The sequence below is a fragment of the Saccostrea cucullata genome, unplaced genomic scaffold (assembly GCF_032062105.1).
Source record: "Saccostrea cucullata isolate Sc308-1 unplaced genomic scaffold, CSIRO_AGI_Scuc_v1 ctg6022, whole genome shotgun sequence".
Lineage (NCBI taxonomy): Eukaryota > Metazoa > Mollusca > Bivalvia > Ostreida > Ostreidae > Saccostrea > Saccostrea cuccullata.
Genome location: NW_026918217.1, coordinates 18078 through 45239, shown reverse-complemented (window position 1 = coordinate 45239; position 27162 = coordinate 18078). Strand labels below are relative to the sequence as shown.

At 32.8% G+C, this 27162-nt stretch overlaps 2 protein-coding genes across 2 annotated transcripts in view; one reads left to right on the top strand and one right to left on the bottom strand.

Moving 5' to 3' along the window:
- The window catches only part of LOC134259430 (uncharacterized), a gene marked incomplete at its 3' end in the record, with an annotated part of 113949 nt that overhangs the window by 70558 nt on the left and 16229 nt on the right, over positions 1-27162 (top strand). The gene's annotated exons all lie outside the window — the stretch shown is intronic.
- Positions 20614-24721, bottom strand: LOC134259398 (uncharacterized). The gene is made up of 5 exons (XM_062741985.1): positions 24121-24721; positions 23677-23928; positions 23476-23511; positions 21229-23090; positions 20614-20973 (listed from the first exon to the last, which is right to left on the bottom strand). Exons 1-5 carry the CDS (start codon positions 24719-24721, stop codon positions 20614-20616), a joined length of 3111 nt encoding a protein of 1036 aa, XP_062597969.1.

Genomic DNA, 27162 nt, shown 5'->3' with positions numbered 1-27162 from the left:
TTTCCCGTATAAGTTAGGTCCCGCCCCCTTTTTCTAGCCTTAACAGTGCTGCGTATCAATTTTTCTAAACTTGTGACATGATATTAAGTCTCCTCCAAAGAAAAAAAAAATGTTTGCATAATCTGTCCTTAAACCCGTCCAATAAACTTTTTAGACGAATTTTTTTTACAAGAAAAGAGTCTTTTATACTTTAAACTTTTTCAAGACCTTTTGAAAACAGTCTTGTCCTCGAGAATGAATGCCTTATGCTAGCAGAGGCGGTCAAAAGTACCCCGGACTACCCTAGCAAAGTAAAAGTGATTCCGTAAACATGCAGAGATGACTGTGGAAGCGTTTATTTTCTTAGTAAGCAATGTGAAGTGTCAAAGAAAAACAGAAGAATATTAAGTATTAAAAAAACAGAATCTTAGTGATGCACAGACATCTTTTGTATTTCATCACCAGAAGCAATTCCTTTCTCGGAACTGATCTCTCAGTAAAGAAGATATTACGTGTAAATAATCTGATCTTGGTTTTTATTATTTTTTTTTTTTTGCTAACATCAGCTGACATCTAACATCTACAAGACAGTGTTAAATTTGGACCACGCCTTACCACTGTTACCCAGTTAATGTAAAAACGGTATGTTTAGAAGAATTTTTTTTCTAAAATGCATGTGATCTTTTTAATTCAGTGGATGTGGTTGGTATTTATTTTTACCACTTTTTAAAGCTAAAAATAATAATGTAGTATTCCTATTAACTAACGAGACTACTTCTTTTACAGTTTGTTGAGAAATGGCATTTTATAAGAGGGATATTTTGGTATCAACATCTGAACCTTTCCAATTGAATTTGTCTCATTTTGATGAAGAAACAGAGTCGCACAATAGGGCATTTCGGATCTCTTATTTGTCCCAATTTGACGAAACTCTACATAGAACCTAGAACGAAACAAAAAATGGCTTTGGTGATTATTTAAACTATTATGATTTTTATAACAATTATAAATTGTCTTTCTTTTTGTTTGATTCATATGCCATTAAATGGACATCGGAATGGTTTGAAAAATTAACAGTGGTGTTGGTTTTGATTATGGGATCACTGGGTTTTGTAGGAAATGTTGTGACCATTTGCACGGTCTTATCTTATAAAAAATTCCATTCTCCAACATTTGTTTCGATCAGTTGCCTTGCATTGTCTGATACTCTAAATATCATCCTAATTTTCCTTCAGAAATTTTCGACTTTTTTTTCTTATATTGACGTTCAATTTTATATGTTAGAAAGACATTTTTGGTACATAACTTCTTGTTTTCTATTGGAAACAATTTTTAATTGTTCAAGTACACACATTGTGTTCCTCTGTATGATCAGATATTTATTAACAGTTCATCCCTTACAGAGCAAGATACAACTCACCCCCTCAATTGTTCTGGCATGCTCTGTAATGATTTGGATTTATTCTTCACTCTTTACAGCTTTCATATTAGTAATGCTGTTAACTATTTTAAAAAATTCTCCTGACCTATATGAAATTAAGAGTGCTGCTTATTATATCATTCGTTTTCTGTGGGGCCTGCTTTCTATCTGTGCAATCATTATTATACATATCAAAAAGATTAAAGCTCTAAAACGCAGTTCTATTAGAAACAACATCTTTAGAAGACTGAAAGTTGTTATTTCAATTATATTAACAGTTTTTGTTTTCTATCAAATTTCTTGCATATTTAATTACGCTGCTGGATTATATCAATATTTTTCTGGGAGTTCTATTCCAAATATATTTTTAGTATCCACATCCAATGTGCGTATTCTCTTTGGAATCCTTAACTTCTCTTGCAATCCCTATATGCTCTTTTTTTCCTCACTGAGGGTTTAATGATAAAGGTAATCACAAATTTACTTCTGTATTATGGTAAATAATGATAATTGTCTAATCTGTGAAATGTTTCCTCATTTCCCAAGGTTTTGTTTATCATTTGAACGCTGGTATTTCAGGACAATGGTGTTTAAGTTAGATCTTTCAGTCTAAGGAGGGATTGCTTTTTTTCATATTGCAGTATTGTATTTTCAAATACTAATTTTGTTCCCGTGTTGCTCTTTTATATTACATAATTCATGTAAATATCAAAATATCATTTTTGGATAGCTTGTTGAAAATTTTAATGACATATTTTGTAAAGTAACTTAAGATCTCTTTGTCATATTCAATGTTTTTTTATAAAACATCTTGTACTGTCAGTTTTTGCCAGATGATCTTCCCTTAGTTTGAGTTTTGTAAATCATTATGTACAACAAATATTTGACTTATTGTCATCTAATAAATGACAATTTCACGCATCTGTGTTATGTTATATTTGAATGGTAGTGATTTATGATATAAACCTTTGGAAGATAATCAATATTACATAAAAGAAGTTGAAGGAATTAATATTTGTTTACCATACTTTTCTTTCAAACGCTATGATCAAAAGGATCTGTATTTAAGCAAGGAATTCAAAAACATAATTTTAGTTGCCAGATGTATATATCTTACATATCTGCACATTAGTTTAAGACAATCTAGAAATACCACCAATGAACTTTCCATTACTTTACTTTAAATTATTCCAACTCATGTATTTCTCCAAATCAAAGGTTGTCTCAATAAATAATGCTTTTATTTTATTGAAGTTTTTGATTTCCATTTTACTTTAAGAATATATTTTAACTTTTCATTAAGTAAATGTCAACATATTTTGTAACATCAACTTGCTTATATAATGAAACAATTACTGAAGATACTTTTACTGATTAGAGTAAATATAACTTACAAAAAATAAAGCGAGGAGAAAAACCTTCAAAAAAATCATATTTATCAAATGAATAAAAAAAAATACTTTTCATATCATTACAATTGAATTGTTATAATGTGGTATCTGACTGGATAAAACTATTTCATATCGTATTATCTAGGTAACCTACGTCAAAATGACTTACGTTATAAAGGTATGGATTACGTTGACGATATTCTAAATTTTATTGCTCTTCTATATGTATCTATAGTTTCCAAAGCAAATACAAATGAAAATAAAAAGAAATATATACTGATATAGATGAATATTATCCAACGACTAACTTGATGTGAAATTGTAATTGTTTATTGCAAAGACACTAATAATCATTACAAATATGAATAGAATCTGAGCAATTTTTCTTTATTGCTTGAAATAACACGACACACTATCTACAATATACGAAGGGTGTTCAAAAAGTTTGCATACTAACTTTATAGTTAAAAGAAAGATTATCTTCCAGATAATAAGACATTTAGCACACATATTGTCATGTACATATTTTATAAATAGCATTCGCAAATAAATGTTTTGTCCCATGTGTGTGACGTCATATTCTTAAAATGTGACTAAAAATAAAATATTCCTAAAAAGTAAGAGGGATGTTTGAACATGATGTTTGTTCTGTTGTCCAGTGAAAGCAAGCTGAGGGAAGAGACGTGTTCTTTGTAAAGCAATTTGATAAGAAAGATCGCTAACTTACAGTTGGATATATTATACAAATATGGACTCAATGTAGGTCAATATGCATTTATAATGACCCAGGATGACAGATATTGACCGAAGATACATGTAGTATATCGACAGAGGGCGCCAGCCCGAGGTCGATATACTTCATGTATCTGAGGTCAATATTTGTCATCCTGGGTCATTATAAATGCATATTGACCGTGCATTGAGTCCATATTTATTATATTATATAAATATTTATTTCCCAAATTCATCAGTGCAATGTATATTATCCTGTTATTTATAGAGATAGTATTAATAATAAATCAGTTGAATGTAGTTTCAGAATTTATTGAATATTACTCAGAGGAAATTGTTTCGGCAATAAATTTTAACCATATCATAATAATGACGCAAGGTATCTATCTCCGAATAACACAGAGTACCCCCTCCCCCAGATTGAAAATCACTCTCATTTACGCTTGCAGGGGAACTGCACTGAAAAAACATAAATACCTATGTCTTCTAAGAAAAGATACGATGTTGCATGGCATGCTTGTCTTTATTTTCTTTAGTCTTCGTAATCGCGTAAACAGCGTCAAAACTCTGCTCGCCGAGTGGAAAGGTCGAACTCAACCATGAAATGGTGTGATGTGATAATTATTCCCGAAAAATATTCATAGATATCCTTATAATTGTTAAATGTATTATCAGTCTCAGAATTCTTCACTATATCTTTTAAATTTTCCTCACCTACAACTTGCGAACTTCCATGTTTGTCTAAAGCGAAAGTGAAAACGAGGCAGCTCGTGCGAGTCATTATTCGCTTTCAGCGGTCGTTATTAAAAAATAAGTACTTCGTATTGACCAATCAGATTACCGGATTTCACAAAGTTATATAATATAATCAAATATCTTTACAATATTATAATTATTGAATCCATAAAATATCGTTCACTTAAGACTTTGAACATATCAGGTATGATAAAAAGAAGGCACGCATACTTTATCCACTTAGTATAAAAGATGATTCAAAAACAGAGGATTGAGGTTTTGAATGTTGCCATGCTTAATCTGGAAAAGGATATCATTATTCAACAATGCATAATTTGGCATTTTTCGACAAAAGAACTGTTTTTTTTCAAAATAAAATCTGCATAGAAAGAAATATAAGAATCGAAAAAACCTTTAACCATGTGTGACAGAACGCATGTTGTGTGGACGCTTAAATCACGTGATCCGGGTATGGACAGAAGATGCAGATGCACTATAGAAGACTAATATGAAAGAATTTTAACCCTGGAACCCTATATCATTTCTTTCTTGGACGTTATTCTATTACTTTGCGAACTTTTTGATTACCCCTTGTAGGTTGTACATGTATGTAGTAGTGCGTCAAAAGACTACATTGATTTAAATAGTCATTATTCAGTGTAGTCATAAATGAAACAGCATACAAAGAACACTGATTTCTCTGCGTGACTTACAAAATAATTCAGTATAATGTAAATGCATTTCTAGCTTGTTTATTGTTCACTTACATTTTTTCTTACTTATACAAATACACTGTATCCTTGTTGATTCGATATTAAATATTGATAAAGACTTTTATCTTTTTTTTACTCGATGGAGTAAATCATTTTATGGCTCTATAGTCATTTGATCGAACTGACACATTTCTTTGTGTTAAAATTTCCGTATTCCTGGAGATAGATCTGGGAATCAATTATGCCTAGCGCTTATAGCTGAGTTTGTGGATTTTATTTGGCAAACTGCCAGAAAAAAAGGACGCCGCCAACATGAAATTAAACAATGAATGAATTGGGACTTCAACATATCAACGTTTTAAGAAATTATTGAGATCAATGCTACATTAATTTTGCCTTGATGAAAACTTCAAATATAAGGTAAAGGCCAAACATATAGTTCTCTTTAATAGTAATTGACCAGATTGTTGAAATAGCATTAAGAACAAATCATTAGTACATCTTTGAATATAAATATCATAAAGGGGAACATTTATAGCCGATAGAAGTGACGTACATTTTTTTTAATATCTTGGCTTAGGCGAAGAGCGATAAACATTGTAAAAATCTAGAATTTTACGTAGGAACAGATTTATTTTTCTTGGAATATACTTTATCTCATCATGAAACAGTTCTTTTTGTCTATTTTATTGAAATTGAAACATTTATTTTCCTAATTAAAAAATTGCACTGTTCAAAATATTCTAGTCAAATTAGGATGAGATTGGAAAAGAAAATTCTACAATCATTATGAGTCCTTTCAAATGGAAATAACTAACATGATGATATATGAAATTTATTCAACTAATCAGTTTTTGGCTATTTTTAGACATATCCTTCGTTCACAAAGCCGCTCTATTCTTACCGGACGCAAAGACAAAATCATGATGGGTTTTTGTAGTAGTCGAATATTTTATTCACCAGACATTTGAAGACGAAATAATATATTTTTTTTATTACAGCAACACATCTGCTGAAGTCAATGAGAGGTATTAATCTAAACAAAATATTAACCAGCTGCGTTGTTTTTTATTAAGGTGAAAATATTATTTTGATCCGTTTTTCTTTAGTACAGGCAAAAAAGAAACAATAAACAGAAGAAACAATGAACACTGCTACCTCAGTGTGATTGACTTTAAATAATACTTCGAAAAACGGACGTGATATTTTTCTTCTACACAACATTGTTTCTGCAGTTCATTTAAAGGCTTCAATAATGGATTGTTCCTCCTAAAGCATCCTTGTTTTGTACACAGGAAATGTTTAGCCTAAAATTAGATATGTCAATAGATGTGTATGTTGGTGTCCATCCGATTGCATAATTCAGAATATGCCCCTTCACTCTTGTGTAAGAAATTCATAAGAGAAAGTCATAGAAACTTAAGGTTGCTGGTCTCCCGACTATAGGATTCGACGTATACATAATACTGTTTTTACATAATACTGTATTAAACTGTATTTCGATACACCGCATAAGGGTACGTTAATGCAGCAATCCAATTTATTGATATTTTTCTTCTCCACAACGCTGTATCTGCAGTTCATTTAAAGGCTTCAATAATGGTTTGTTCCCCATAAAGCATCCTTGTTTTGAACATAGAAAATGCTTATTCTAAAATTAAATATTTCAAAAGATTTGTACGTTCTCCATCCGATTACATAATAGAGAATATGCCCCCTCACTCTTGTGTAAGATATTTTAAAGTGAAAGTCTTTGAAACTTAAGGTTAATGCTTTCCTGACTAAATGATTCGACGTATACATCATACTAGTTTTAAAATACTGAATTAAACTACATGTTTATACTCTGCATGAGGGTACATTAATTCAGTATTGCAATCTATTTCAAAAAGGCTTTAGGAAATACTAGTCTCAGTTACCTTATAACATCCGAGCAGTTTGCAGAACTTAAATTAATACATAACATAGATAAACGAGCTAAATTCTAACGTATCACAAAATTGTAGCGATGGATCACATTTTACATTGGCATGCAAATGGAATAATGAGATATTTGACAAATATAACAAATATTGATCTTTCTATTCATTTCCTTAGAAATAAGTAAAAATAAAACATTTTCTTACAAGAAAAAGATTAAAAATTGTGTAGTAGTAGAAGAATTACCTGTGCAAAATTATTGCAGATGTAATTATCAACTTTATTATAACGAAAAAGTATATTGGCCTTATAGGTCACCTGAGCATTATGCAACAACTTTCCAGTAATTGAATTTGATTCATGTTTTAAGCCAGATGCTATGGCATTCACAATTTTGAAAGAGGCACCCTTGATCATCATAACAATACACTTTGCAGTTGCTTAGCTTGGTTACTTAGTACCCATGGGCAGGGTAGGGGAACAAAAAATGCATTTCAACTAATCAGTAATATTCGGTAATAATTAGTAGTGCCCTTAGCACACATGAACCCCTGACCCTTAGGCCTAGATACACACACTGCACATTTTTTGAAAAGGCAACCTTGCTTTTCAGAAATATTTGATTAATACCAAGGAGCAGATTTCAAACAAATCATTCATTTTCAGTATAGAAGTACAGCCCCCCCCCCCCATCTATAGTACCCCTGACCCTAAAGCCTTGAAATTAACAATTCTAGAAGATTAGGACCCTTGCTCATCATAACCATATATGTAATTCATCTGCTTCATACCCAGAGACAGAGAAAAATTCTTTCAAAGATTTAATGTAACTTTTCACTGCATAATCAATAGAGCCTCGCCCTAACACCAGAACCCCTGACCCTGGGACCATAAAATTCACAATTTTGGTAGAGGCACTTTTGCTTATCATAACTATACACTTAATTAGTTTATTTAATACCTAGGAACAGAGAAGAAGATTCTCAAGGAAATCATGAATTTTCACTATATAATCAATAGAGCCCCAACCTAACACCAGAATCCCTGACCCTGGGGTCAGAAAATTCACAATTTTGGTAGAGGCACTCTTGCTCATCATAACTAGCTAGTTTTTTTAATACCCAGGAGCAGAGAAGAAAATTTTCAAGGAAATAATGCATTTTCACTATATACTTATGTAGCCCGCCCTAACACTAGAACCCCTGACCCTGGGGCCATGAATTTCACAATTCTGGAAGAGAACTCAATGCTAGTTACAATAATGCAAACAGTTTGACTGCTTAATGTCCAGGAGTAAAGAAGAAGATTTTTTAAAGATTGCATTAATTTTAGTGGTTTTGGCCCCACCCCTCAGGCCCCAGGGAGGCAGGGATCATGAAATTCACAGTTTTTGTTCCCCTTTACCCATAGATGCTTTGTGCTGAAAATAATCAAATATTAACGCACGACAGACTACGCACGACGCACGACGGCGAACGCAAACAGATAGCAAAAGGTCAACTGAGTTTACTCATGTGACCTAAATAAATTATTTGAATAAAATTAAAATATACTGAATAAACAAAAGAAAATTAAATAAATATTTGCTGATGGTTTTAAAAAAGTGCAGGCAACAAGAAACAAAACACAGGAACACTGGTGTCTCTCTGTGATTGACTTTAAAAAAGATTCATCGAAAAGAAGGACATGTTATTTTCCTCTACACTATACTGTATCTGCAGTATATTTGAAGGTTTTTCAATTATGTTCTCTTCCTTACAAATGTATCCTTATTCGGAAAACAGGGAAAGAAGATTCTTATATTAGATAATTGTTTAGATCTGTTTGTTCTTCTTCATCCGATTCTATATTTTATTTTATAATCCTGTATTTGTATGAGCTTACGACTTTCTGGGTGTTAATTTTCCGTTTTCTTTTTTGTGGAGAATAGCTGGATAGCTGAAAACAATGCAACCATTAATTATTTTAAGAACACAACATCTTAATGTCCACATTGTACATATATAATAATTTCATTATTGATATTATCTATATACCATTTTTAGACAAGCTTTTTAAGTAAAAAGCTTAAGATATTCATTTCATTAAAATAAACACAACTGATATATCTGCCTTTTATTAAAACATTTATTTTATAAAATAGCAATGCTGAAAATATTTTCGTCAAAGTAGGCTGAGACTGGTAACAAAATCTACAATCATTAGGACTCCTTTTTAACTGGAAATCTTAAACATGATGATATTAGTCATTCATTCAACTAAATAAATCAATTTTTGCTATTTCTAGACGTATCCTTAGTTTACAAGGCGGCTATATTCTCATCGGATGAAAATATAAAATCATGATGGGTTTTTATAGGAGTAGAATATTTAATTCACAAGACATTTGAAAACGAAAAAATATTTTTTTTTATTACAGGGACACATCTGATGAAGTAAATGAAAAGAATTAATAATATAAATAAAATAATAACCATCTTTTGTTATATTGGGAAAATATGAAGGCAGTTTTTACAATATAGATTATATTAAGTACTGCTTCCAAGTACTACATTATTTTGATCAGTCGTTATTTAGTACAGGCAAAAAAAGAGAAACAATAAGCAGAAAAAACGAAGAACATTGCTACCTCAGTGTGATTGACTTAAAAAAATACTCCGAAAAACGGACGTGATTTTTTCTTCTACACAACATTGTATCTGAAATTCATTTTAAGGCTTCAACAATGGTTTGTTCCTCATAAAGGCATTCTTGTTTTGCACACAGGAAATATTTATTCTAAAATGAATTTGTCAGTGGATGTGTATGTTGGTGTCTATCCTATTGCATAATCGAGTCTATGTCCCGCTACTCTTGTGTCAGAAATTTATATAAAAAAAAGTCATAGAAACTTAGTGTTGATGCTTTCCTGACTGGACGATTCGATGTATACATCATACTGTTATTAGAATACTGTATTAAACTGTATGTTTACACATAGCACTACAGCATATAGGTACGTTAATACAGTAATCCAATGTATTTTAAAAAAGGCTTTAGGAAATACTCGTCTAACTCACCATATACATGTAACATGCAGGGAGTTTGCAAAACTTAAATAAACATATCACATAATGTACAGAGGTAAATTCTAACGTACCACAAAAATGTAGCGATGGTTCATATTTTACATTGGCATGAAAATTGAATAATGAGATATTTGTCAAAGAAAACAAATATTCATCTTACTATACATTTCCTTAGAAATAAAAAAAAATTCTCTGACAAGAATTAAATAAAAAATTGTGTAGTAGTAGATGAATTACCTCTGCAAAATTATTACAGATGTAAGAATCAACTTTAATATAACGAAAATTATATTTGAATAAAATTAAAATATACTGAATAAACAAAAGAAAATGTAATAAATATTTGCTGAATGTTTAAAAAAAGAGAAAAGATATTAGAAGTACATGTAAGGGTTAGAAATAATGTTATACTTTTTAAAATTCAGTTTCTTAAGTGCAGGCAACAAAAATCAAAACACAGGAGAAATTTGGAACACCGGTGCCTCTCTCTGATTGACTTATAAAAAGTTCCCCGAAAACGGACAAGTTCATTCTATCGATCATAGAACGTACGATATCAAATTGATATTTGACTTATAATGGTAATATACTTGTAATATTCTGGAGCTTAAGTAAAAGGGTAGTGTAATAATAATTCTAATTAATAATAATAATAATAATATTAATAATAATAATAAGAATAATAATTCTCATGTCTTACATGTATATCAACCCTTATCTAGACCATCACATTAACTAAGTAGGAAGAATGCTTACACAATGATCATTCAGACTTGTGCCCCAATTACGGCTACATCTGATCTAAGTCATAAAATGTAATTAACAACTGTTGTTTAGCCAAGCGCTCGACAGTTGGTAGCAAATTAGGCCGATTATTTGGATGTGACCTTAAACATCTATGGCAACAAAGGCTTTGATATGGTAGAGAGAACTTATTGCTCAATGACCTTGGGTGTCGATTAAATGTTTAAATTTGAAGGCCCTGCTCTTAAGTCCTGGAGTAAGGGGTTGATCCTAACAGAGCACATTCGAATCCTACTGGGGGACTTAGAGACCAGTCCTTTGGATTAGACATTTTTACCAAAGTTTTGTGTTGCAGTAGATGTTGGCATGAAAAAAGGTCCCCCGCTGCTCAAAAGCCTTGGGTTTCCGGTATGGGTCAAATTTTGCAGCTCTAAACATGAATGAAAATTTCTCGAGAAGTACTTTTTACAGGAAACAAACATATAGCTAATGGGGGGGGGGGGACCGTACATACTCGCACTTAGAAAAATTGAAGTAAAGGTCCTTTCTGGTGCAAAAAATACCTTTGATATTGATATTGGGAAAAATAGATAATTACATGTACTGTGCTTTAATGAATTCCAGATTGCAACCGGATAAGAATCGGTTCATTATTTGCGTAGAACTAATCCTTAATTTAATTAAGGAATGTTTTAAAGTTTTGTGTGAGTTATTGGTGTGTGAATCACACAGACTTGTCACGTAGGCATATTTCATGAAGTGCGCTAGCGATTCATGAAAAATATGCCTACGTTCAAGTCTGTGTGATTCACACACCAATAATTCACTCTAAACTTAAAAACATTCTTTATATTTACATTTTACATATTTGGAAGCACCAAAAATAATACTCAAAATTTAAATTTCTCGCTGCCCTATATCGTTGTACTTTTACTAACGTCGCTGAGGCCTTATTGTGACGTCGTTGTAGCCTCATTGTGACGTCACGTTAGCACACGTTTCTCTGTTTATAATTCTACGCGTGAGTGTACACAAACATGGTTTTCAAACCAATTTCACAGTTTGCTAAGTAGAAAAACACAGAGAATGTAAATGTTTTAATATAATTAAATATTCATATATACCTTCCTTTTTAAACCACTTAAAAGAATTTTGTTTAAGTGTTACACTATACATGAAACTTCCCTACATTAAATATGTATGAATTCAAGGATTTTCCAAAATTTCAAGTAGTTCTGGTTATCGGCGTTTTTCAAAGGAATTGTCTCAATTTTGAGTTTTTCGTACAATGAAACCTTTACTTGTAATTAAGATATGTGTGTTGAGTCACGTTTTGTCCGCCGTCACGTTATGTCCGCCGTCACGAAATGTCCGCCTCTTTTTTGAAAAAATCGTCAAGTTATGTCCGCCGTCACGAAATGTCCGCCTACTTTTCAGAAAAATCGTCACACGATGTCCGCCGCTACAAAATGTCCGCCTTTTTTTAACAAATCGTAATATTATATTCCCTGCTACAAAATGCCTGCATTCTTTCTAAAACAAATCGTAATATTGTCCGCCAACAAGAAAAGTCCGCCTTTCTTCCGAAAAAAAAATCGTCGGATTACGTCCGCCGCCAAGAAATGTCCATCTATTCTCGGTAAACTCGTCACTGATCACATAATGTCCGCCTTTAAGAAATGTCCTTCAATATTTCTGATTGTAAATATCGTCTCGTAATGTCCGCCAACACGAAGAGTGCGCACTTTCTTTTTTAAGAATTGAGACATTTTATAGACATTTAATTTTTTAATAAACTTTATCATGTTTATATCAAACTTATTTTAATCTTTTTCTAAGAAATGATGTTTTCAATTTCTTAGTCTTAGTCGTAAGTTCTTTTGTAAAACGGGCCCCAGGCCTTTGCTGACTTGAACAAAACAATACAGAATTGTCCCTTTCTAAATTTTCAAATGATCACGTGTTTACTTCATCCAATGAGGGAACGCGTTGCGCGGTCTCACCTGGCCGCAGGTAGGTATCTGTTTTTTTTTCTTTGACCCCTGCTGCGCCACATGACAGGTTGATAAGAAAAATGAAGATTATTGGGTAAGTATTAAACAAACAATACCAGCATATATGTTGTAAAATAATTAAAACAGATTGATGATGAATTTATATTGATTTTCTATTATCATCATCTAATTGTTTAATAAATAAAGTCCTTCCAGATTTCTTTTTAAGCCGAATGTTCTCAAAGCCGGCAATGCTATCTATTTATCATTCTTCATGTTTATCTTAACTAAATATCATTTCTTGAATTAAAAAACAACTTTTCACTTTTAACCAACTTGTATTTATAATTAAAGGATAACGTACATGTATATATGGCATAATGTTATCATTTAAATGTAAAAATAAAAATTTTATACAAATTGGCTAAAATTGAAAAATAATTTTTTCTAAGCGAAATAATACCTTACTTAAGTTACCTTTTCTTATAAACTTTGTTTTGATGCATCTGTTAGTTTATTCAATGCATACTCTTGTTTTTAGCATCCTTAGTTCGGGTGGGGGGGGGGGGGTGGGGGTGTGTTAATATTTTCTTCATGATGGTAACTTTTGGCTCCAAGAATGAAAGAAGAAGCAGTTCTGACATGGTTAATTGTTTATGAATTGAATCAGTAATATATTTTTAGAAAAAAAAATACATGGGAAGAGAACGTAGAACGCATTTCAGAATTCCTGAAACTCAGGAATTGAATGCAATCTTATTTATGTTTCCTCATGCCGCACAATCTCACCGCAGCTCTGTTTTTGCTGTGATAAATTCAAATAAAATCAACACCATTGTTGAGATGAAATATGTCATTTATTAAAATGACGAAATAAGAAAAAATATATACATCACATGATAGTGGATCAGAACAAAAGGTAATCGCACAAATACATATTAATATACTGATCCCCTAAATTTACAGATAAACAATATTTGCAAAACGTATAAAAACAGTAGATATACAGCAAAAAGATGGCACTACAAAAGTAAATATGTCAATGTGTCAAATGTAATTTGTATATCAATTTAAAACATATAAATGCCAGGTAGGAAAAGCTGGGGTGGTGGTGGGTGTGCCAATTTTTTTGCTGTTATTGATAGCGTCAACAAAGCGAGAATGACCCAGTGCTGACTGGTCAGTTACAGACAGCATCAAAACACGTGATTATAATGGACAACTCTGATTGGCTGATTGTCTGCAAAGGGGTCTGCTTTGACCATGGAAAATTTTGGAGTTGCATAACAAGCAGCCGAAAAAGAAAAACTGGGGAAAATTGCATAACATGGAACCCGACACTTGAAAGGCCTGGGAGAATTCCAGCAAATGGAGAAAAATCAAAACATTGAGTTTGAACAATAAAATAGAACATCTAATTACTTACATTTAGACCAAAGAAAATAAACAGCATTCAACACATAAATGAAATTATTTACATAATTGTTGTTTTATGTTTCCTCATGCTGCACAATCTCACCGCAGCTCTGTTTTTGCTGTGATAAATTCAAATAAAATCAACACCATTGTTGAGATGAAATATGTCATTTATTAAAATGACGAAATAAGAAAAAATATATACATCACATGATAGGGGATCAGAACAAAAGGTAATCGCACAAATACATATTAAAATACTGATCCCCTAAATTTACAGATAAACAATATTTGCAAAAAATATAAAAACAGTAGGTATACAGCAAAAAGATGGCACTACAAAAATAAATATGCCACCAAATGTGATTGACGAACATAGTTTGGCAAGCTCATTGTGCCATCCAAGGTGAGGTTGAGCACAGGAATAAATGACATTAACATATATGCCAGTAGATAAACAGTGACCTGGCATCTAGTGTTGAAAAATTAGCAAGAAAACATTATGACTATAATAACATATGAAATGAAAAGTCATCTGTTAGATGGAACCAGCAGGCAGTGGTTATATTACTTTGAAGAAAAATAAGATTGCATGCAACTTTATGCTTAATATAATAGTAGAAAGGGAAAACACTTAACAAAAACCAATAATTAGCTGCCTTGACAAAACAGCAGTTAAACACTATCCTGTACTGTACAAATGAAACTACATCTACTTATATACATATCAAGCACTGGGCTATAGAGCGACATCCCTCTTTAATACTTGCAACCTAAACCTATGCTGACGTACATTTAGCAGCATTTATGGCGTCAAGTCACGTGATCCAAACATGGCGGCTCCCATAAATAAGGTTAGGGAATAAAGTTTATGATGGTAAGGCCCCTTTCCCCTGAACAAGCTTCCAGTTGGAGCTACAGTGTACCATTCTCGCCAAACACATAACATTATGGAAAATAGGGTACGACCAGTCTGTTTATATCCATTTGAAGTTAAATCAATTTAAATTTTAAACATTTTTTTTGGGGGGGTTAATTATTAATTCTATTCATACCCTCTTCGTAGAAGAGTACATATATCGCTACAATGCACATCTTTAGTCCGTGCTTTATATATGTAAAAAGAACCGTACATGGTCATGCATAAGAAATGTATTCCCTGGTCACTTAAAAAGGTTTTTTATTTGGTTAGGTGTTCTCCACACTTATTATCTTTTAAAGACACATTACTGGGGGCTTTGTTTATCATATCTCCAAACACGGGAATTTTTTAGACTGAATTAGATTGCAAACTTTCTTTGAAACATTGTGATCAATTTATAGATATTTAGAATTTAGGATTCAGTTTCTGCGTCATCAATTACACATTCCTGTATGGAGCGGTAATGTATGGTGTCCGGATAGGGCCATTTGCGTTAGCGCGACATCGCGTTCAGATAAACGAGACATCGCGCTAACACACAACACGCCGTCGCGCTAATGCAACTTTGCTCCAACTTTGCACAACGCGCCGTCGCGCTAACACACAACACATCGTCGCACTAACACAACATTGCACAATGCGCCGTCGCGCTAACACACAACACGCCGTCACGCTTACGCTTACGGCGCGTTCTGCAAAGTTGTGTTAGCGCGACGGCGCGTTGTGTGTTTGCGCGACAGCGCGTTGTGCAAAGTTGCGTTAACGGGACGGCGCGTTATGTGTTAGCGCGACAGCATGTTGTGTGTTATTGCGACGGTGCGTTTATCTCAATGCGATGTTGCGCTAATGCAAATGGCCCTATCCGGACACCATAGTAATGAGAATCAATCGTCTTATTGATGTGAGATGTAAGGTTGATAAGCGCGCAACATTTTAATGAGGAGTAGCGATAATGATGAGATAGTTTAGCAGTATTATTGAACTCCCAGCGTACTTCATGATGAGGATATTTAGGCGTAATTTATAACCATATTACCCATTTATTATCAACACGGTAATTGATTTCAAAACCCAATTAGTATAACTTCGGTGGTGCTATAAATAAACAAGGCATTGTTGAATTAAATATTGTTTCATAAAAGTTCAGCCTTCCCTCCAAAAAATGTATTTCCAAGTTACCATAGGTGTCCATTTTACCAGTTACGAATAAGCCGACGAGTTCCGGATAGCCTAAAGATTCTTATTCAATTCAACCTTAAATTAAAAAATATACGTCCCAGACGTTATCCATTGTCATGCCTAAGAAAAGTTAAATTAATTGTTTACCAATAAATTATTTGTATTTCCAAAGGTTGAAGAGAAACTAGAGGCACTGTGGGCACTGAGCTCATTTTAATGATACCCCACACCTCTTTTACGATTATTTATGACAAAGTTCATGTTTTGCTTTGGGAGACCCGAAATAAGTGTCAGATCAAAAAGTAAAATAAAAGGTAACAATGTCACAATATAATAAAGAATCCGTGAAAGTATCATTAAATCTTATTCTGTGGAATAAGGGGAATTGCGGATAAGAGATGGATATACCTTCCAATGTTACAAAAATGGCAATATCTATGTTTTTCTCAGGGAGCCCAAATTATGTGTCTGATCCAAAAATAAAATAGGTGCACTTTGATTCTCTTAAACAAAGATTCTGTGAAAGACTTATTAAATTCTGTGAAACCTCATTAAACTTCATTCAGTGGTAGAAGAGGGGTTGCGGATAAGAAATGGATACCCCATAGCATATCAGACGGACGGACGTATAGCTAGACGGACGGACGGACGTAGAGACGGATGGATGGACAAAGATCCAATTACTATATACCCCTTCTTCCTGTTTTTCCAGCGGGGTATAATAAGTCACGTTTACAATGAAGAAAACAACGAAGAGTGAATTTATAATAGTGTTTAAAATGGGTATTTGGAACATGGTAAAATAAGAACACGAAAATATTTCAATATCTTACAGTGTTCTAAATATTTTATTTTTGACAAGTTTTTAGCATATTTTAGAGGACATATAAAACTTACTTTTGATACATGGAACGTGGTTTTTTGTATACACAGAGGTTTTTCTGCAGACTTACGCGTCTCGGTGATTCAGATTAAGTATGTCGACTGTTTCAAGTACGATAACGAAACCAAGGCGAGGGCAAAAAATCAAAACTTCACATAATTCAAGCACTCATAAGTAAGCCTTCTTACCATAGAAATCAATTTATTTTTACACCGTTGAATTTATTAATTATCAGTCCTTGAACTACTAATTATTAGGAACTGGCCAAACGACTGTAAATACATCATTAGACTGACAAAGGAGCATAATTTTTCGTTAATCAAATTTTATATTAACAAGTGCAAGACCTACATATGAATTTTATTTGAAGCAAAAAAAAAAGTCCACAAGCAGCTACATATATATAATTATATACATGATTTACCTTGATTTGGGGGGAAAAACACAGATTTCAATAGTTTGTTTGATTATGTTTCGTTTCGTCTTGATTTCGTTTCGGTAGATTTTGTTTCGTTTCGGTAGATTTCGTTTCGTTTCGTTTCTTTTTCGTTTCGCACTTTACAGGTACCCTGCCCAAATATCATCTCCAAGATGTTGAGGTACAACCCGGACATCGTTGTAGTGTGCTTAGGGGGAAACGACATTTCCAGTGGAGCCGAGGCGTCTACAGTCATTGACTGTCTGACAAGCCTTATCGACCAAATTAAAGTCTTGAGTCCCAGCTGCAGACAGTGCACGTGGCGGATTTGAATTTTATAAGTAGCCTATCACGAGCTTATTACCGGTACATATGTTAAAACACAACAAATATTCGGAATCTCTTTCACTCACTCTAGCATATCCCAAAGGAGGTGTAAACCCCCCCCCCCCCCCCATCCCATCCAGATTGGCTAAATTGCATTTCCTTTTATTTTGGAAAAGTATCAAACGTGCTTTATCCTTGTCTGCTGCAGCAAAAATTTCGTATTTGCGAGAAATTAAAATTTTACATATAATGAAATCCTTAGGAAATGTATACATGTACAATCTGTACCTATATGTACATGCTAATACTCTCCCCCCTTCAAATTTCGTCAATCAGGATTTGATCAGAATTCTTACCCGATTATTTATTTTATTTTAATTTAATTGCATTTTTACAACATGCCACTAAATTATCAAATACCGTAAACAATCAAGAGGAATTAAACAAATCTCCATTAATTGATCGAAACAATGTAGTTCAATGAAATCATGTGTAGCAAATTTGATAAGACAAACCGTTGTCATTAATAAACACTATTTTCAATCTTTGACAGGCATTTTGTTGGGGCAGACATAACGAGAAGGATGATCGGCGGACACTCCGTGACGGCAGAAATAGGGTGACGATTTTTTTTTTTGGGGGGGGGGTATTTCTTGGCGGCGGACATAATATTACTATTTTTTGGGGAGAAAGGCGGACATTTTGTAGCAGCGGACATAGTGTGACGATTTATCCGAAAAAGAGGCGGACATTTCGTGACGGCGGACATAGTGTGACGATTTTTCCGAAAAAGAGGCGGACATTTCGTGACGGCGGACATAACGTGACGATTTTTCTGAAAAAGAGGCGGACATTTCGTGACGGCGGACATAACGTGACGGCGGACAAAACGTGACTCAACATATGTGTTATATAATATAGAAAAATAAGAATAAAAATATGAAGATAAAAAGATCATGTTGAAACAACTTTTCAACACTTTCCAGTGTTCATCGTGAAAAGACAAAGTTATCAAAATATGCATGTAATCGATTTTTCATCAATCGACTAACGAGTAAAATAAATCCAATTTCTGTAAACATATCATTGCCAAGATATTTACTGACTCTGCTAAGTCCACAATGATTACTGTTAGCCAACTTTTATTCTCTTGCGATGAATTTTTGAAAAATTCACAAGAACCTCGTATCCGCGAATATTTTTCGCAGCGAACCAGTTCTTAAAGTTTTTGTGTCTATCAACTACAGATTGAAAAAAAAAAAAACTTAATCGCGAAAATTAATAGTAGCTAGTTAGTATTTTCCCTCTGGAGAATCTCGAATTAAGGTCATAGCGATTAAGAGTGGGTTAACAGTAAATGCTTTTAATCATTTGAAATTTTACTCGGTTGGAGACATTTTTGAGACAATCTTATTTGCAATAAATTCGCGAACTTTTGAAATTATAATTACACCCCAACATTTTTTAATCACTACATAAAGTTCCGGTATAAATGATATGGTAGAAAATAGTAATAAAACAATTAGAATGTCTCCATAAAATGATGTTTCTTGAACTGTACTATTAATTTAGACAGATCATCGCAAAATCCATTATAACATCACATATTTGGGAGGTCAGAAAAACTATTCAAGAGTCACATCTACGGAATGAATGGGAAAACATGGGATAATAAAAAAAAGAAAACTAAAATAACACAATTTCAGAGTAGTTTCTCCATTTCAAAGTAATGCAAATGTATTTTAGTTTTTATTACCCATGATTATTTATCAAAAAGTTTTGCTCTATCAGTGATTATTATCCTGATATTCAGGAAAAGAAATAAGAAAATGATTATAGGTCTTTGTGCTTGATGGATTTAATCATTTAGAAAAGATGCAGAACGACCAAATCACGGAAGGAATGACATACAATGTACTTCTTCTCAAACATTCAAAATCTGAAACGCTTCTAGGATTATTTATTTTCTTTAAACTAAAAAAAGTCAGATATTAATGGAATGACTCTAATTCTTAGCCAAATTATTCGATGATAACCTGGTTTGGGTCCGTTTAGCGGATTATAAAAAAGCGTAAACTGACCCAAACCAGGTTATCATCGAATAATTTGGCCAAGAATTAGAGTCATTCCTAATAATTTAATTTAATTTTAAAATAATTGAATAACTGTGGGTGTAAAATTGTGTTGCATTTTACGAGTTCAAATTTGCCGCTCAATGATACATCCCTAGTGACGGTAGTGATATGAAACAAGGGAGGTAATAACTGATATACAGATGTAGCAGCCATGATGTTTGTGTACACGAGGTAAGATCGAGGTACTGTTTGAAGTTAAAGGTATATTCATTAAATCTGGAATTTCCCATGAATTCCAAGGACTGGAAATGGGGGGGGGATTGTATGGATACAGATGATTCAGCTGGTTGTCCAGGGGGTGTGTCCCTATACCAAACCAGGTTATTAAGAAAGAATTTGCGTTCCTTTTTGGTAATCAACCAATGAGATACTAGAATAAAATCAAATTTAAATTATTTAGGTTGTACTTCTCAATTCACTTCTTTTATGACACCTTCTAGAGTAAATCATGACAAACCTATTAATGCCAAAATATACCTCTAATTAAATATCATTCTATTATAGTTGAAAATTAGATTGTCAGTGCATATCATTTTACTCTCTTTATCAGAAGTGCATATATCACGACGTTATATCAGTTCTGGTATGTTGGGATTAATAATACACATTAACGTGTTCAATAACAAGAAAGTCACTTTCATTCTCGTCCGAGATTATCTTCGAGAAAATCGCACACCTCTTGAAATTCTTTGGTACCCCCAAAGTCAACTTCCACTTCTTCGGTGGCTCTCAGTTTCAAATCAAGGACTTCATTGTTTCCATCATTCCAGCAAAGTTTAAATAGCACACTGTCATACACATTCGGATCTAATTTGCGTTTCAACTGGGTATAAACGATACGTTTATTGCAAAACATTTCTCCTTCATTATGAGTTTGCATGAGAGACAGGTCTCTTTCTTGAGGTCGTACTCCAAATGCCCACAATTTCTTCACCATCGCTGCTCTACCAAGATATACAGCTACGTGTAAAGCTGTAGGAAGATCACTTTTATTACGCTTAGAAATAAATTCATTTTCATATTTTAGAAGACAATCTAGAATTTCAAGATAGTTATGCATTACTAGATAGTGAATGACAGTATTTTCATGTTTATCAACAGTCATGTATAGATCACTTATTTTATTTGCATTATATTTTGTTAATAATATTTTAATGACACTTTTAAAGTTGTTATTTGAGGGGAAAAATGAAGTGAAATTTTCGTAGCATTTTGGAAATAAAGAGTTTGTTTTGTTTAGCGGAAAAAATACTCTTTTTTTATCGCCATATCTTAATCCCAGAAAAGCTGCCAGAAGCACGGTATAACCATCTGTAGTTTTTTCTGTTATATTCTGTCCAAGGTCTATAAATTTATGCAATAACAATGACCTTCCACCATACGCAGCGAGATGTGCACATGACCAATTGAGGTCTGTCTTTGTCGGTGTGTCTATTTCAAGTATCAGATCCACAAGGTTCTTCCATCCTTGCATAACACAGTATTGTACAACTGTCAGACCAGAGCAGATTTTCGTTTGAAGAAGATTACGTATATCACGTATATTACGATATTTATGTATGTAAGATATAATAGTCTTTAATATGCAGTATTTTTTCTTAGAAAGAAAAATCTGTTGCAGTTTTACTTGAATATGTTCAACAGTTATTTGAAATGTTGGTGCACCACTGTTTTGCGAATGGGAATGTTCTTGTGTAGCATGATGTGGACCACATAGCTCAAGAACTTTCAACAGATTTTCTGTATGAAACATTGAAAACGCAGCTCTGTTAATCCTTACATTTTGAAGATGAGTAGTAATTTTATCCTTTAATTCACTACTAAGAAAAACGGACAAAAAATCAGGGTCATCAAATCCTGGATGAAGAGAAACTTCATAGACTATCCAAGGAAAAATCATGGTGAGGAAGTCATTATCATCACTTCCTATCAGTCTTTGTGCTAAATCCCAATAGTTAATTTTTTGAACTTTCAGAACAACTTCCCCGGGTTTCGACTGATACTTCTGTGTGTGAATTAGTTTATGCAATTGTCTTCTACTACAGTTTCTAATCACAATGTCTGGTGCTAGTTGTCCGAATGACACTATAACACCTTCCAAAACAGATTCATGCGAGAATTCATAAAGGTTTTCCGAAATTGGTGTTATTTTTCGCAGAAACAAACCATCCAAATCAGTGATTGCGTCTTTCAATTCAATGTCATGAATTTGAAAAATCCTTAATCTTTCACAGATAGAATTTAACAATTTCTTAGATATTCTATTTGGCTCGATGCTTCCATTAATTGAAACATAGCATAATACACAATATTTAACTTTTTCATGTATGTTTCCAGAATTCCCTCGTCGCATATTTTCTATTGTTTCTAATAATTTTTCATCAAGGCATTCAAAGTAAGATGTGCCAATCTGAAAAAAATCACGATTTGAGAAAAAATTCGAGCACGTCATAGGAAATCCATAATAAGAATCGGCAAAAAGTATACCTATCTTCTCGTCATGACGCAACCTATAAACTGCATTAATTCCATTCTCCTCTGCATATTCTGTAAATGAATCGCCTCTTAGCTCCGAGGCCTTAAAATTGCAATTTTCTTCATAAGCATCCAGTATATTGGCTTTATCTTTTATGGTAAAATTCTTTTCCAAAGACAGGTCAACGATATTTTCTTCATTAAGAATTGCATGTTTGAACATTTTTTTTACTTCAGCCAATATTTTACTTCTGAGTCCTATCAAAACCATAACATTTCCGGTTTTAGCACAGGCAAACATAACATTTATCTGATTTTTCCATTTTTGAACTGCCATTTTATCAAGAGTTTCTGAAGCAAACACATCATCTAGATAAACAATATATTGAAAGGAAGGTTTGATCACTTTATCCCACTGTTCAGGAGATATTATTAAAACAGGTGTACATGGTGAATCAAATGAAGGATTTGACATCTCCCATAAGACTTGATACGCCGTCGTTGTTTTTCCAGTCCCTTCTTTGCCAGTCAGAATAGCCAAATGGTTATTTCTCAATTTGTCTATAGTGTTCTGCACAGCGGATGTTCTTGCAATTACCTTTTGAAGTTTATGAGCTTTCAGAACCGCCAATGTATTTCCTTTCGTGAAAAATAGAAATTCAAAATGAGTTGCAATATTACTAGACCTTTCAATAATGTTTTTTTTTAAAGATACATATATCGTAAAAATTTCCAGAAACCACTGGATGCTATATTGCTGATAAAAAAAATACCCTGTACCTGCTCTAAATGAGTTCCAGTTATTAGTTATTGTTCTTAATAACGAGTCTTAGCGGCAGTTGAAAGACCTACTACTACATGATAAAACATGATTTGAATTTTTTCAGCTTTAAGAGTACAATGTTGTCATGTTCTCTTTTTTCTTCCAATTTTACTTTCCAGAGGGAAACTTTGGTGGGTATTGACCCTTTGAAGACAGCATCGTATACCTTTCAAATGTATATAATTATGTAATTGTACTTACCAATAATGTTTTGTCCTTCAAAACCATTTATTTTTTCTGTTCAAATTAAACAAAATGTAATGAAAGCAAGACATATCATCAAAAACATTAATTATCAGATCCATAAAGATATAAAAACAATCATGAGTTTGATTAAGTAATTTATATCTATCATTATTCCATCTATCTAATTACACTTGAGAGTGACTTTATCTCATTCACCTTCTGAAAGACTTTTCGACATTATCTTTCGTTTAATTGAGTGAAGTTTAAATCTTTGTTGATTTTGTTCATGCTTTAGTTTTTTAATCTCAATTGCTTGTTTGTTTTGCTCAGTTTTCAGTTTCTTCCGTTCTGTTGTTTTTAGTTGTAATTGTTCTGCTTTTCTCTTCTGTCCTTGTGTAAATTCAGACTTGAGCATTTCCAGTTTGGTACGTTGGATTTCTTGTTCTTTTTTCAACTCTTTGGTAGTCTCTTTCAAAGAAATTTTTTTTGCTGTAGACATTTATTAAGGGAATTAAAAATCACTAGGCAATGACTTAATGAAACTAATTTGATTCTTGATTTTTCCATGTTCATGCCTTTCAAATGAAATAAGTGAAATCAATTTGATCATAATAAAAAACTTCATTAATGGCCCATCCTTTGTTTATATTTAAATGCTACCTTTCAGATCCTCTGTGGATTTGTGTTGTTGATCGATAATGTCAAGGAACTTTTTTTCCTGTTCAGGATCCATGGTTTCAGTTTGAAGCATCTTTGCAGCATTTGTATATGTTGTGCATCCTCCAGGAAGACTTCGTTCTAGTTCACTGATAATAACTGTAATGTTCTGCCAATGTTTTTGAAATTCTGGATCTGGAAGGGAAACACAGGGTGCATGTCCACAGTGCGTATTTCGGATTTCCCTGATTCGTTCTATGTTAGCGGAGAGGGATCGATCTATTGGATCAGGAGATTTACCCCATCCATTCTGGTGAGGATGTATTCCAGATATATTTCTTAGTAAAATGTATAATAAAGACAAATCAAATTCTTCATAAATTCCAGTGAAGCCGCTTTTAGGATAAAGTATTTCCCTTTGATCTTTGTATAAGATATGGAATAAATTATTCTTTTCCTTGTTAAGAATGCATGGAAACTGTATTTCTGTAATACGATCCCTCAGAATTGCCCTAAAAAGATCAGTACATGGATCCACTAATAACCTAGATAACCGGACAGCGTTTGTTTTCTCATTTGTGGAAGTGTATTTGGGATTAGCCATGCTGAAAAAACAACAAGGTATTACTGGGTTATCCTTTTTAGATGGAATGTAAATGTTTCTTCCTAAATCAATATATGAACGGATGCTTTAAACTTTTAACACAAGTTCGGGAGTTAAGGGATCAGACTATTTGTAAAATATCAAACTATTCCACTTGTTTTTACCATTTTTACTTCTCTGAATTACATGAACATAGATACGGCATCATAACAGCATATGTATAGTTTGTGTATATATTGTAGTGTTATGAGCACCCACCCCCTTATATTTTTTTTTCATATCATTGTATTTTCGATAAGTAAAAGAAGTGTACATGATAGCATTTAAGCAGTTTGATTTAATGTACATCGGTATAAAGTTGACTTACTTATTTGTTCTACGGTAAATGAAGCACATGTTTAAATCATGTTTACTTTCGTTTTTCACACTTCCTGCGTTTACGGACTTTACTATGTTTTTTACAGTGAATACTGAGGCATTCCGATTGTTAGATTATCGATTTTTCTGTTATTGCGGGAAATATGAATGACACGTTCTTTCGATAACGACTGAATGTATACAAGATTTTTTTAAAACATGAGAAATGTTTAAAATGTAAGTGTTACGGGTTGTTCTATAATTTTTCTAGACGAGAATCGACATGATTTTACTTAGAGAATTCTGTATTGAGATTTTCTGTTATATTTTCTGTTAAGGTTACGTGATAATACAGATTCTGTGTTTTTCTGTATTTTTCTATGATTCGCTCGTGCAAAGAATAGAATTCTGTTTTTCATGGTATAAAAGCTGGGGAAATTCTGTAATTGAAGTCCTTTCCTTCTCTCTCATTCTAGGCAACGTTAGTCATTTTTATTGTGTTATTGTTTAGGCTACATCTTGATTTTTAAAAGGAAACTTATTTGATTTTTATCTATGGAAAGTTGTTTTATTGATTTATGAGAAGTAGAAATATTTGTTGATTTATTTGACTAATTTTAGGGATTTGTTTAAGACTTTGATCAGTTGAGATTTGATAGCAAACTTGATTTGGCAGAATTTTATTGAGTTGTCTAATTTTAATTTTATTGAAAAGACTGGTCTATCTGATTTCTGAAATTATTTCTTTTAACTAGTTGTGAGAGAAATTATCTTTTTAGAGAAGTCTTAGTTAAAAACATAACTTGATGATTGTCTCAAGCGATTATGTTTAATAGATTATTGATTTAATTACTGTTGTATGTAGCTTTAGGATATTTCTCAAGATTGATTTTCCTTAGAGAAATTTTATTAGGAACTTTTAGATTCTTAAGGGTGATTTTCCCCTGAGAATTCTATAGTTTATTCATATCTACTTATTGGTAAGAAACTCAGGAGTGATAGCCTCAGATGAGTTTAGCTTTTGAATTTTATACAAGAAGTGATTGACCTTCTCGCTTTTGACATTTAGTTATCCCGAGTTGTCCCCCTTTAATTGTGTTGAAATATTGGTCGATGTCGTCGTGTTAATTTAATGTAACGGTTTTTCGCACATGAGTGAAGTCCTCAGTCGCGTTGTTTTATGTATTTTGCTTGTTATGTTGATTTGAATGAATAGATTTATTAACTTAATGAACTTCTGTTCAGGTTTTGGTCAAGTCATGGTAAAAGTATTGAGAGCCGAGTAGGTCAGGTCATTTTATTATTTTTTATAAGAGGTCATATTTGACTTCCCTTGCTGATGGGAGACAATCAGCTGGTGGCAGCGCTACTGGGAAAAGAACTTTCCCGCTACAATATGTATTATATATTGTATTGACATTAATAAGAATGATTAATTAATAAGAATGAGCTGAAAATATTTGTGTGAATATACTGTAGAATTTGTTTTTAAATGAACTGTGCTGGGAGTGCATTGTAATTTATTCTTATTTAAATCAACTGCGATGAAAAGTATATAATGTACCCTACATGTATATGAGGGTAACTTGCATTTCACTGCAAATATTTTCTTAAGAAGTGCTATTAAATGTAGATTCGCTCCAGCACTTTATATATACCAGACAGAGATTAAAATTATTTTTTTTTTACAATAATTTTTGTTTTGCCCTTGTGACGATGCAATTCTTGTATCTGTCGTGTGATCATCAAAGTCAATGACATCGCAAAAATGAATCTTTATAATATTTGTGTAGTGATGCAAAAATATTTCATGTGGATTTTAAGTTTTATCTTATTTTAATACTATAGTACCGATAACACTTTCGTCGACGGGCAAATAAGAAAGTTATCATGCTGCACGTAAAGACGCGATAAAATTCTGATTCTGTTTTGTTTATGTTGTGTATCCAGGTAAACGTCATTTTTTTAGTGGAGACACCAAAAACAACAACAACAACAACAACAACGACAACAAATAAAAAGAGAGAAAATAATGTCAAGGACTTTCATGCATTTCGTTTTCGTTTTAGTGAAATAAATCTATA

Coding starts and splice junctions, on each gene's coding strand:
- LOC134259398 (XM_062741985.1), bottom strand. CDS start 24,721: ATGGCTAATCCCAAATACACTTCCACAAATGAGAAAACAAACGCTGTC. Junction 23,929..24,120: donor ATCCACAGAGGATCTGAAAG/GTAGCATTTAAA, acceptor TTTCTTTGAAAG/AGACTACCAAAGAGTTGAAA. Junction 23,091..23,475: donor TGAAGGACAAAACATTATTG/GTAAGTACAATT, acceptor TTTTCACGAAAG/GAAATACATTGGCGGTTCTG.